The 12,514-nt window shown below is 45.6% G+C and overlaps 1 protein-coding gene across 2 annotated transcripts; it reads right to left on the bottom strand.

Annotated features, from left to right (window-relative positions):
* Window positions 1-2,164: 2,164 nt before the first annotated feature.
* LAMP5 (lysosomal associated membrane protein family member 5) lies at window positions 2,165-12,019 on the bottom strand. 2 transcript variants are annotated; one of them, XM_069496162.1, is made up of 6 exons: window positions 11,687-12,019; window positions 10,980-11,152; window positions 10,474-10,605; window positions 10,242-10,347; window positions 8,667-8,855; window positions 2,165-3,046 (listed from the first exon to the last, which is right to left on the bottom strand). In XM_069496162.1, the coding sequence occupies exons 1-6, from the start codon at window positions 11,748-11,750 to the stop codon at window positions 2,868-2,870; spliced, it is 843 nt and encodes a 280-aa protein (XP_069352263.1). In that variant the 5' UTR covers window positions 11,751-12,019; the 3' UTR covers window positions 2,165-2,867. The 2 variants fall into 2 exon arrangements, with proteins under 2 accessions (XP_069352263.1, XP_069352264.1); XM_069496163.1 differs by lacking the exon at window positions 10,474-10,605.
* Window positions 12,020-12,514: the final 495 nt, after the last annotated feature.

Raw genomic sequence — 12,514 nt, 5'->3', positions numbered from 1 at the left:
CAATTGGCAAAAAAGAGAGTGTTACAATGTGGAGGGCTTTCCTAGAGTCCAGGTAGCAAGAACTGGAAAAATAAGTGAGTATCCCTGCCCTCTGAAGCAGTTCCACTGGGAGCTATTATTTCCTGGGAATGAGGGAATCCTGCAAAGAACCACACTCAGAATTTAAATCAAAGTCACCCTCCCTGGAGAGAAATCCGCATCTGGTTCATCTGGCTTTGGCTTGGCTTTTCTGGGCAGGCAGACCCAGCAACCAGCCCCATCATGCTTTTGTGCCTGGAGGCGTTTGTGTTTAAAATCCCAGTAAAATAGAAAAATGACAGTTAAAGGGGTAACTGAGCATCTGTGGTTTATCTGTGTGTTTCCCTCCCTGTCTCTGAAGCTTGGGAAGCAACACAGAGAGATGGGCTGTGGCCTCAGCCTGTTCCCGGTGCAGGAGCAGCTGCGAGATGTCAGGCAATGGCAACAGGCATGGATGGAGCCCCGAGCTGAAGCCCAGGATTGGGTCAGGGCCTCTGGGCACCTTGACCTGGAAGGATGCTGGGCACAGACACACCCAGAGACCACACTGCTCCTGCTCTGTGTCACGAGGCTCCCCTCTATCTTGTTTAGTTGATAGTAAAAATGAAGGCGAGCTGAGAGAAATAAGGCTGGATTCAGAGGCAACTAGACTGAGTTTGAGACCTAGTTTTAGGGTAGCTGGACAATATGCCATGATAAACAATGACGGTGACAATAACAGTAATAGTAGTAATGGCTTTGTATACACACTGCACGTTATAGACGGAATAAGTGCTGAAATTTGGAGTCCAGAAAGATTGAATTAGCCTAGACACAGGGAAGTGACCATGAGCCAATATTTTGAAAAGTGCCAGGGCACTCTGTTCTTTTTAGAATGACATGTTTGCTCGTGTTTTTTGTTTTTTTTGTTTTGTTTTGTTTTGTTTTGTTTTCTTGACAGTCCTCCCCTGTGGACTCTAAGGTCAAGTTTACTACTGTATACTTAACACAGAGCCTGCACTCAGTTGGTGCTCAAAACAATAGTAGGTGTTATAAAAAACTAATGGCAATTTCAAAACTAATAAAGAGCTCTATGTTTTGTGAAAGCAAGTTAAAAAAAAAAAAAAAGCAAGGGAATTTTCAGAAGTGGTGTAATCCAGAAAAAGTCTAAGATTTTTTTTTCCTTAAAGGGTTACAGAAAGGAATGGTAACTTATTGCAAAGTCCTAGGTACATCTAAGTGTCCATTTCTCCCCAAATCTTTTGATGGGTCCAAATAAAGAATATAAAGTTTAGAAAAAATACATGAGATGCTAAAAGGGAAAGGGCTTAAGTTTGTGGTGTGAAGGTCAGACAGTCACAGGTGAATAAAAGAATGAAATCAGCCATGTTTGGGTGTGTCCACTGGCACCACAGTTGTGTCCTCTCCCTTGTGCAATGTGCAACGTTTTATGAGGAATCTGGGATTTTCCCTCACTGGTACCAGGCAGATATTGAAGAGAGCTCATGAAGCAGAGAAGTTGAGGTTGATGCAGCGGCAGACGAATGCGGAATAGAAGAGCAACTGGCTGATACTTAGCAGGGTTTGCTGAGGTCATGAGCTTCTGGGGATGCCCTACTGTGAGCAGCTGAAGACTTAGAAAGATGAACTCATGAGTTGCCTCTTATGTGGCAGAGATTGTATGGGCGTGGGGAGAATCCCACTCTAAAACCAGAGAAAGAATTTCCCCTACTCCCACTGAGATCTGAAAAAAAAAAAAAACGATTTTTTTTAGAAAGTGAGCAAAATTCAAACTATGTGCATTTCTCTCGGAAGTTTCAGTAAATTACATTTTACTTCAAATAAAGCCTAGGCTACTATGTCCAGTCCAGCTTTTTAATTCAAAGTGAAATGGCAAACTCAAGACCAGGAAGCATCAGAAGCAATATTAGACCAACCAGTCAAGAGGTTCAATGATTCAAACCGCTTATATTTGCCAAAATAAATCCATATTTTTTCATGTGGAAAAGCCAACTTCCCCCTCATTGATTTCCTGCCCCATCTTTGTTTGTCCTCTTACAAAAATGAAACGAATCCATCTTCATTCTTCCCCATCTCACCTCTGGATGCCAAATAAACCGTTTTAGTTTTTTTTTTTTTTCTTATTTCAAGAAAGCAGCCCAAAGGTCAGAGAGTTAGTGTCTTTTAATTCATTTTGAAAAACAAACTCACAAGGATTGATTCTTCAGGTCACCTTATTTGGACCTGGCACATTATGAAGTCCAAACGACTCTGCATAGTTAACATTTAACGGGTTCTTGCGCTGCGAAGTTCACTGGGTGCGGGTAGCAGAGAAACATTCCCAAGACAATCACTAGACATGCAGAATGCCAGCCAGAAGCGTGGGTCACTTTCAGGGGTCTTGCTGTAGGGAGCATGATGTTGTACTTGTGTGCGCTGACAACTGTATAGGGTAAGCCAGCTGTGTCCAAGGGAGCAAACCACCCCCTATTCCCCTGAACCAAAAAGGAGTTTCCTCCCAAAAGAAATGTGTTTTCAATCCCTAAACTTTGGGGCCAGATACCACTCCAAGTGGCATTTGTGGCTCCTTGGAGAGTCAAAGCCAAGCCTCCATGAGCATGAAAGCTAGTTGTGTCCCTCCTTCCCCACTCCCCAGCATGGAGAGAACAATTGCCATTCACCCCATAAATCCAAAAGAATCCCCCTGATCCCTGGGTTTAAGCATGGGCGCAGGCCAAGCAAGCCTCGGATACCCAGGCCTGTTTGATTGTAGCTATGTTGGTGTATCCCGTGTACGAGGTGGAAAAGTGCTCTTGTTCTACCTGATCCAGTTGAGGGAGAGGGTTTGGGGGCTGCCTGCCTGGTCACCGCTAGCCCATGTGCTTATACTGGGATCGGTCCCTAGGGATCTGCACCTGGTTGGCAGTCATTTTGTGGTGGATGTGGTAAATCGCAAGCGTTACCACAATGACGAGGCCCAAGATGAGCCCCAAAATCAAGGGCAAGGTTTCCTCCAATTGCTCTCTCTCATCCACTGGGCATTTATGCTCTGAAATGGGAAAGAAGAAAAGCGGTAAGTCCTGGGCACAATATTATGAATCAGACGTTCTATCAAAACTAAAAGGGCGATGGAGATGAGATTTCGCAAGGAACCTTTGGGGAGACAACTTTTCGAAAATCATATTCCCTAAACTAACCCCAAGGTTAACCACTTAATATTTCTACATAATGTAGAATAAAAACACATCAATCCAACAGGGCAACATTCAGTTATCGGATTCCTGGCAGATGTCAACAAAACATCCGGATAATTTGTTTACATTTTCAGTTTTGGCATTGGATACAACCACCATCATTTTTAATGTGTACTTATTATTTTTAACTATTTCTTGAAGTGTTATGTACACATAGAGAATTGCACGCAAATATATAATTTTCAGAAAGACTAAAAGTACCAAGTGTTGGCAATGACACGGAACAACTAAAACTCTTAACATTGTTGGTGGAAAGTGATATGACCACTCTGTAAAACTGTTTGGTAATTTCTAACAAAGACAAACATACCCAGAATTCTATTCCTAGGTATGTACCCAAAGAAAATGAAAACATATAGACACAAAAAGACATGAACATAAATATTCACAGAAGCTTTCTTCACAATAGCCTCAAACTAGGAACAACCAAAATGTCCATTAAAGTAGAATAAGTAAATTATGGTATATTCATATAATGGAATAGCAGTCAATAATAAAAAGGAATGAGCTGTGGCTACACATAACAAAATGGATGAATCTCAAAAATATTGTGTTGAGTGAAAATTGCCAGACACAAAAGAGTACACATTGTACGACTGCATACGTACTTATATGAAGTTCGAGAACAGGTAAAACTAACTCTATGGTGACAGAAATCTGACGGTGCTCACATCTGAAGAAAGGATGCCTCAGGTGTGATGGAAATATTGTAGATCTTGGTCTAGGTGATGTTTACATGGTTGCAAGTATACATAAAAAAGCATTGAGCTATAAATTTTAGATTTGTGCATTTTAAATTTTTTATTGATACATAATATTTGTACATATTTATAGGTTACATGTGCTATTTTGTTACAGGCATAGAATGTGTAATGATCAAGTTGGGGTATTTAGGATATCCATCACCAGAAGCATTTATCATTTCCTTGTGTTGGGAACACTTCAAGTCCTCTCTTCCAGCTAGCTTGAATTATACAATACATTGTTAGTAACTATAGTCACCCTACTCTGCTGATGAACATTAGAACTTATTCCTTCTATTTAACTGTATGTTTGTACCCATTAATCAACCTCTCTTCATCCTCCCTATCCACACACACCCCGACATCCTTCCCAGCCTCTGGTAACTATCATTCTATTCTCTACCTACACAAGATCAACTATTTTAGCTCCCATGTGTGAGTGAATACATTTGATATTTGTCTTTCTGTGCCTGGCTTATTTCATGTAACATAATTACCTCTGGTTCCATCCATGTTGCTGCAAATGATAAGATTCCATTCTTTTCTATGTCTGAAGAGTATTCCATTGTGTAAATATGCCGCATTTTTTTTACCCATTCATCTGTTGATGGACACTTAGGTTGATTCTATATCTTTGCTACTGTGAATAGTGCTGCAATAATCATGAGGGTGCATGTAATATATATAAATTATACTATAATTTTATTTATTTTTTTTGTAGGGACAGGGGTCTCACTATGTTCAAACTCCTGGCCTCAAGTGATCCTCCCGCCTCAGCCTTCCAAAATGCTAGGATTACAGGTATGTGTACCCAGCCTGTAATTTTTAAAAAGTAAGTGTAGAGCTTGATGAGTTTTCACAAATGAACACGCCACGTAACCAGCACCTGGATGAAGAAAGAAAATGGCCGGGCGAGGTGGCTCACACCTGTAATCCTAGCACTCTGGGAGGCTGAGGCGGGTGGATCGCTCGAGGTCAGGAGTTCGAGACCAGCCTGAGCAAGAGTGAGACCCTGTCTCTACTAAAAAATAGAAAGAAATTAGCAGACCAACTAAAAATATATAGAAAAAATTAGCTGGGCATGGTGGCACATGCCTGTAGTCCCAGCTACTCAGAAGGCTGAGGCAGTAGGATTGCTTGAGCCTAGGAGTTTGAGGTTGCTGTGAGCTAGGCTGATGCCACAGCACTCTAGCCTGGGGAACAGAGTGACACTCTGCCTCAAAAAAAAAAAAAAAAAAGAAAGAAAGAAAAGAAAGAAAGAAAGAAAATGTTACCAGCACCTCAGGGTTGATTTTTTTTTTTTACCCTCCTAAAATTGAAGATAGTTTAATATCCCTGTGTCTCCATTTTTATGCAGAACCCCTCCCCCCCCAAAAAACAAAAACAAAACAAAACAAAAAACAATCCTTGGGAGACCTTCTGGTGGTCAAATAGTCTGTAGAGCTAACCAGAATTGCATTCCTGGAAGCCGGAACAAGCTTACTTGCTCCTTGTGGGTAATTGGTGGCCTGTTTACCAAATTTATGAGCCACACCTGGAGAAAATAGGCTTTCGCTGTTGCTTCATACAGACCAAGTTTTCAAGTCAAGATGACCCAGTAAACATTTATTGAGTACCTACTGTGTACCAGGCTCCTCTACAATCTCTGTTGACACAGTATCTCCTGTCACCTTGCCCGAGATCAGGAGAAAGGAGACAGGAGTCTTTTCCCTCTAATAATTAGAATTTATGGAAATTTTCATGCAAAATATAAAGCCCTTAAAAGCTGTGTACTTAACATTCCTGGCTCCTGAATTAGCATTCAGTTCTAAGCACAAAGATTATCTCATTTAATCCCCATAACAACTCTATGAGGTCAGTAATGTTATAATACCCATTTTAGACATAAGGTAACCCAGGCAAAAGGAGGCTAAGTAATCTGCCCAGTTCCCTTGCCCTTCTCCTTCTCTGGGTGGTGGTCCTCGTGCCACAAGCCTCCCTCTGGACAGTCTGAGAGGGGCTTCCCTTCTTAGACCATCCTAAGTGCCACCCAGTAAAGCTTATTGTGTGTCACTGCCTCTAATCCTTCAAACCCTCTATAGTATTCCATGAACTAGCAGCGTCCCCTGGGACCTCACTAACATTGTTGGGCCGCACTCCCAGACCTATTAAACCAGATTCCGCATATTAACAATATCGCCACAATTGTGCTCGTTCCAATTGGAGACCTGTGGGGTTAAGAGACTTTCATTTGGGGGGGGTCAGGGTAGTAGCCAAGCACAGTGCACTAAAGGGACTTGTGTGATAAAGATGTCAACCCCCATTTGGGCTGCCCTTGTAAGTGTCCACTAACCAATTTCATCGACCCTTTCTTGATTTTCTCATAAGGTCTATTAAGTAGACAGGTATGAATTCTGCCAGGTATGAGCCGCTTGCACAGGGAATAGGCTCCCCACAGGAAACCCGCATGCTGTGCCAGACCATGGCCGCTGTCCAAACACACACACACACCCTTGCAGTGGGCGTACAGATACGATAAGATACACCCCCCAGCAGGTGTGCGCCACTGGCACCAACATACTAAAAGCCCCCTGAGCTTCTATTCTGGGGAATGAGGGGCCAGTGCTGGATCCCGAAAAGGCACCCCAAATGAATCTTTCAGATTCCACCAAATCAAATAAAATGATCTCTTACAAAACACAGTGGGGGGCAGGTGCTGAGAGGCACAGATAGGAGGAGCCAGGGACAAAAGAACCCTGCCACACAAAGGCACATTGATCCAGAGAGTGCTTCCCAGTGAGGCTTGCCTCCTCCCAGGACCGGCAAGGCTCACTTACCCCTGGGGGCACCATAGTGGAGAGAACATCCTAATTACTACCCAGAGAAGCCTGGGCTGAGACAAGTGCAATTTGCTTGTGTTTCCTCTATCTGCATTTAGGAAGTTATATATAGTTACAAACTTTCTAAGTCTACCCAGCAATCTTCCCTATGTAGGACCTTGAAGTGGATAAAAATTGTTTTTTAAACAAAAAATGCCCCCCCCCCCAAAAAAACAAAAAAACCTCCATGCAATGAATTTTACTCATTTTTAGGAAAGTAGCTCTGGTCCTTATGCAGGACTTAATTACTCTTACTTTGTACACAATTGTAAACATCTGTGAGGTTTGATTTCTCAGACAACATCCTGAACATTTGACTAGTTGTATTCACCTAGGCGTCCCCAACACAAAGGAAGGCACACACAAAGCAATCAGAATCTTTCTTCATTTTTAGCCATGAGAAATAAACAAAATATCAAACTGTCTTTACTAACTTCCCCTGAGAGAGGAAGAGAGAGAGAGAGAACAAATAAATTGAATTCACTTATCCCACATTTGTTCAATGTAAATTATTGCTAGACTTGAACAAATAGCAAGAGACAAAAAGTCATTATAAACTATTAAAAGAACCCACTCGTATAAACTCAAAGCATTTAGGGTAGGGATCCCAGGGACCGACACTTTTATCCCCTTATGCTCTACCTCTGCAGAGGTGCAGAGAACCAAGAGAATGTGGAGATGTTAGAGGACCTGAACCTGCTGCTGCTTGACCGCCTTTTAGGGGCTAACACAGACTGAGAAAAAGACTTCCTGCACACTCTGAGCAGAAGCAGCTGGGGAGGAAAGATCCAGCCTTCAGGGATCCCAGGGATTCCTCCCTGGAATCTCTCCCCTCGAGTGCTGGTTGGAGGCAGAACTTAGTGAATCTCTCTCTGTGACCTGTGCATACACACCTACCCCATCCCCGTACCTGTTCATTCTGGGCACACAACTTGGACTCACAGCAGTAGAACCTACAGCTGGAAATGTCTCAGAGAACATGCAGAAATTGAGGCCCAGAGAAGCAAAGGCCCTTCTCCAATCCCTGGCTCTCTAGACAGCTAACTACTTGAAGATTTTTAGCTGCTTTCTCCTAGAAAAATTTGCAACAAAATGATAGTTTTGGCCAGGCATGGTGGTTCATGCCTGTAATTTCAGCACCTCAGGAGGCCAGGATGAGAGGATCGCTTGAGGCTAGGAGTTCGAGAACAGCCTGGGCAACATAGGGAGACCCTATCTCTACAAAAAATTTAAAAATTATCCAGGCATGGTGGTGTGCACCTCTGGTCCCAGCTACTTGGGAGGATAAGGCAGGAGGATTCCTTAAGCCCAGGAGTTTGGGGATACAGTGAGCCATAAATTGTGTGACTGCACTCCAGCCTGGGTGACAGAGCAAGACCCGGACTCTTAAAAAAAAAAATTATAGTTTTTTCGAAGGTGACTTTCTTACTTCTCTCCCTATCAAGGTTCATCTTTTGGCAAAGGACGGAAGAAAGTGGGGGAAGATGAATAAATACAGGAAAGAAGGGAGGGAGGGAGAAAAAGAGAAGGAAGAAGAAGGAGGAAGAAAAGAAGGGAGCTAGGGAAGAAAGGAATGAAGTGAAGGAAGATGGGAGGGAGAGAACAAGAAAAAAAGAGCTACTAAGAAAAGCTCATACATTCAGCTTACTGTCTTTTTAGTCTTCAGAAATTACTACAGAGAGAGGCAGTGTCATTTCAGCCTAGAGGAAATCCAAGTAGTAACATTCTGGAATCCGGGCAATCCCTCTCTCATTCATCCTGAAAGCAATTGTTCCTTCCTCCACCCCCCACCCAGCCTATCCCCACCAACTTACCTTCACTGAAGACAAAATCTGAGATGATGTCAAAGGGTTGGATGTGGACTGCAGACAGGATCATGGTGACTGTCTTCTGTGGATCGCTGGAGGCCAGTGAAATGGTTTGCTGAGCTTGACACTCGTAGGACTTCCCAGCCGGGGTGACCAAGGCAGAGAGGTGGTGCGAGTTGGCTGTGTGCTTCCCAGCTGCGGTGGAGGCCCAGAGCAATAGTTAGGCTCCTCTCATGGCAGAACCCTCCTTGCTCCTAACACTTTGTGCTGGATAGTTGGTTCTTGCCTCTCAGATCCAGACCCTCCCACCCCTGCTGTCCCCTCTGTGTCACCTTGCCAGCACTGGAGCTCTGCAAATGGTATCAAGTGGCAATAAAGGGCAAACACACCTAGTCTGTCATGAACCAGGGCTCCCTAAATATTAATTTAGAATTCCTTTTTGGAAGAGGAGAGTGATACCAAAAAATCCAGCCCTTTTTCTATATAAAACCTAACAATGGAGATTCCAAACACACAGAAAGAACAGTGACTTGGTTTTCCACATTTCACACTGACTTAGCAAAGAATAAAACATCTTCCTCAACAGATATGCCGATTGCTGGCATGCTGGGCAATGCCCTTGCACACAGACACACCCTAGGGAGATTTTCTCCTTCTTTCTCCTTTTCTGGCCTAAGTGTGTTTTTTTTCTTTTCTTTTTGTATTTTGGTCTTATTTAACTGGGGGATATTTTGCATATAAATTTTGATGAAGAAAAAAATGCTTCCTTTACTGTGATTAGAAAAAGGGGTGAAAAGGGAGAGATGACATGTATTCTTGCATGTGTTCAATAAAAATCCTTTCCCAGCTCAGGTGTCTGGGTGATGGAAAGCTTCATTATGAGTGAATTTACAAAAAAAAAAAAAAAAAAAAAAAAAAAAAAAAAAAAAAAAAAAAACATTTAAATATGGTCTTCGATTGTGCCTGCAGATAGGAACTTTATTATTTGGCGGATGGATGTGCCTCTTGCCACAATATTTTAGGAGGATCTGGGCAAACTGTTGGAGGGATGCACAGGAAAATCTAGTAAATTAATACATGGTGCAGAATCCCCTCTGAGGAGGCTGCAGTGGATGACTGAATATCCCGTGCGAGTCATACTGCCATGCGCAAAAATATAGTGAAGACCTGCAAATGCTGACCCAAAAGGAAAGTCGCACTGCCCCTCGCAGTTTTAGAGCATGAGAAGAAAAACAGGGTGCAGAAGAAAATTAAAATACGGCTTCGCCCTTCTCTGTGCTCCTTGAAAGGCGCACAGAGGCCCTTCTGAAGCAGCCAGGGGATGCCAGGCTCTAAAGGGACGTCTCGTGTAGCATCAGGCCATGGGTAACCGATTGGTCTTCAGGCCCGGGGTTCCTTGCGGATCTGCAAGGCCTGAGACCCAAAGGCTTCGCGGACGTTTCAGCTTCCTCCGCTCTGGAGAGCAAGCCAACGCCAGTATCGGTTTCCAAAACCCTGAGGAATTCGTCCTCCAAGCCTGCTCTCCTTGCTGTGTCGCTGCTTTCCCAGGCTCCCTCCCCAGCCCTGCTAGCCTCTACTCACCACTGACTGCGTCTTTAAAGTGGGTCTTCTCTGAGGAGTCGTAGACAAATTGCACCTTGCTCAGCCTCCAGGTCGCCTCGGGTCCCTTGGACGTGTTGTGGCTTTCCTGCGGAGCCAGGGAGGCGCGCGTCAACCGCCCGGCAGCTGCTGGGTCCTTAAACCCAGAAAGGGCCGCCCCTTCCCACACCCATTCGGAGCCTGCGGCCCCTCTGCCCGCTGGGCTCGGAGTTACCTTTACAAAGAGCATTTTGAGCGCGTAAGCGCGATCCACCCAGAACACCTGCAGCTCCGACTCGCTGGGGCCACAGCGGCCCTTCACCTCAGCTCCCCGGGTCAAGGCGATATCGGCCTGTTCTGTGATCAGCTGGGAACACAGACGCCCCGCGCCCCCTCAGCGCGCCCGGCCCCGGGGGGCTGCAAAGGGCGGCGCGTCCAAACTCTGGGTTGCACGCTTGGGCGCTCCTTTGCGCTCGCGTCCCACGTCCCGGAACATGCGGTTAGATGCTCTACGTGCAGACCCGGCCGGTAGGGAAGCAGAGAGAGGGGGGTTTACTTTCAAAGCAGGCAGGGCGAGCAGGAGGCGTTACAAACCGGAACCCCCATGCAGCATTCGGGAGCAGCCTGCCAGGGTGGTGGGGAGAAGGCGGGCGACCCAGGTCTTCGAAGGGCCTTGAGGGAGGATGCCCTTCGCCCTGGAGCCCTAGGAGCAAGCCCGGGGTGGGGTAAAAGGTTCCTTACATCCACGTAATTGCTGGCCCACACATCATAAGGTACAATAAATTTGGCTGCAAACTCTGCCATGAGACACGTCGTGCCATTTTCCCGGACCACAAATATATCTTTTTCAGGGTTAGTGGAAAGGCCTGAGAGGTTTTCCACTTCTTGTTCTGCCATGATTTGAGCCATTGTATCTGCGGAACAAACAAAACAGTCCCACCAGTCCAGAGCTCAGCCAGCCCACGCGTCCCGGGCTCTAGGGTGGAGAGACCATGGTCTGCGGGCTTTGGGGTGACAAAGTTCCCTGCCAGCTGCTGCGCGCTCTCGGAGCCATTTCTCTAACCCAGCGCTCCCAAACTCATTCAGTTGCTGTTAATTTATAATGAAAATAAAATTTAAAAATTTTAAAATCCTTACTTATTAACACAGCTGGCCTTTTTCTACATCTTGGGGTTTTAAACCAAATCTTTCTTGCCAATGATCTGACCCCACGAAGCTGGCCTGTCTAACCTCTGTCTGGGATATGCCACACAGGTGTGTGGCTCTGGGGGAATTCCCTGCCACCAGCAGGGAAGGCCCTCTTCCCTCCCACAAAAGAAAAAAAAAAAAAAGCAAACCCGCAAAACCTAAGGGCCATATTTTTATCTTGAGCTACTGGCTTTACTTTGCGGGTTTTATTCTCTGCAAAGAGTGCATCCCGCCCGCCCAGTCGCCAAAACGCTACTCACGGAACAGCATCAGGAGAACTCGAAGTCTGTCGACGCTGGGGACAGCTCTTCCTCGGAGATCCATGCTTGTAGCGCGGCGAACGAGGCCAGAGGTGCTGCTGCAGAGGCCGCCCGAGAGGGAATCCCTCAAAGTCGCCGCCGGAGTGGGCCGGGGTGAGCGAGGGGCGGGGAGCGGAGAGAGCGGAGGGGGGAGCGCGAGTTCCGCGAGCGCCGGCTCGGACTCGGCGCCGGGCGCCGCACCGACCGCTGCTGGCGGAGTAAGTCAGCTCACTGCAGAGGAAACGAGCGCGAAGCGAGGGAGCTGTCCACCGCTGCGAGTGCGGAAAGGAATCCGGTAGTGTGGCAGGAGTGGTTGTGGCTCGGTTTGTGCAGAGGACCAATGAGATTTGGGGGGGGGCTAAAATTCTCCCTAGGTCTGTTTCCTGTTCTGCAATTGCATCCGCAAAGATGAGTCTATACTGAGAAACTTAATAGCACCGTCAGACTTATTAAATCTCCCTATCAGGTAGCTACAATGTGGTGCAGATATCGTATCCCTGGAGTCCTGTCTTCCGAAAAATGCATCTGGTTCCTGAAATAAAACGGTAAAGCACAAATTGGTGCTGCTTTGGGGGAGAAAGGGGTATGCAGGAATAGAGAAGGAAAATGCTATGGCAACAGTTTTCCTGCATTTGGAGACATCCCCTTCTCTCCTCTGCTCTCAATGAGCTCATGGGTTTAAAGTTAAATTGACGCCCCCTCAAGCGAGGCCATCAGACAATGCAGTAGATCTATGTGGGCTTATTTTCCTGTGCACTCTGCTCCTGGGTGCATAGGACTCTTAACTCT

Source organism: Eulemur rufifrons, chromosome 20, assembly GCF_041146395.1.
Source record: "Eulemur rufifrons isolate Redbay chromosome 20, OSU_ERuf_1, whole genome shotgun sequence".
Taxonomy (NCBI): Eukaryota; Metazoa; Chordata; class Mammalia; order Primates; family Lemuridae; genus Eulemur; species Eulemur rufifrons.
The sequence above is the reverse complement of the archived record's forward strand: the minus strand, read 5'-3'. Positions and strand labels throughout refer to the sequence as shown.

What these genes read in the sequence shown, in the direction of transcription:
- LAMP5 (XM_069496162.1), bottom strand. Translation starts at nt 11,750, where the DNA reads ATGGATCTCCGAGGAAGAGCTGTCCCCAGCGTCGACAGACTTCGAGTT. An exon ending in CTTTAAAGACGCAGTCAGTG is followed by an intron (nt 8,856 to 10,241) that starts GTGAGTAGAGGC and finishes CCTCCACCGCAG; the next exon opens with CTGGGAAGCACACAGCCAAC. An exon ending in AGATTTTGTCTTCAGTGAAG is followed by an intron (nt 3,047 to 8,666) that starts GTAAGTTGGTGG and finishes TTCCCATTTCAG; the next exon opens with AGCATAAATGCCCAGTGGAT.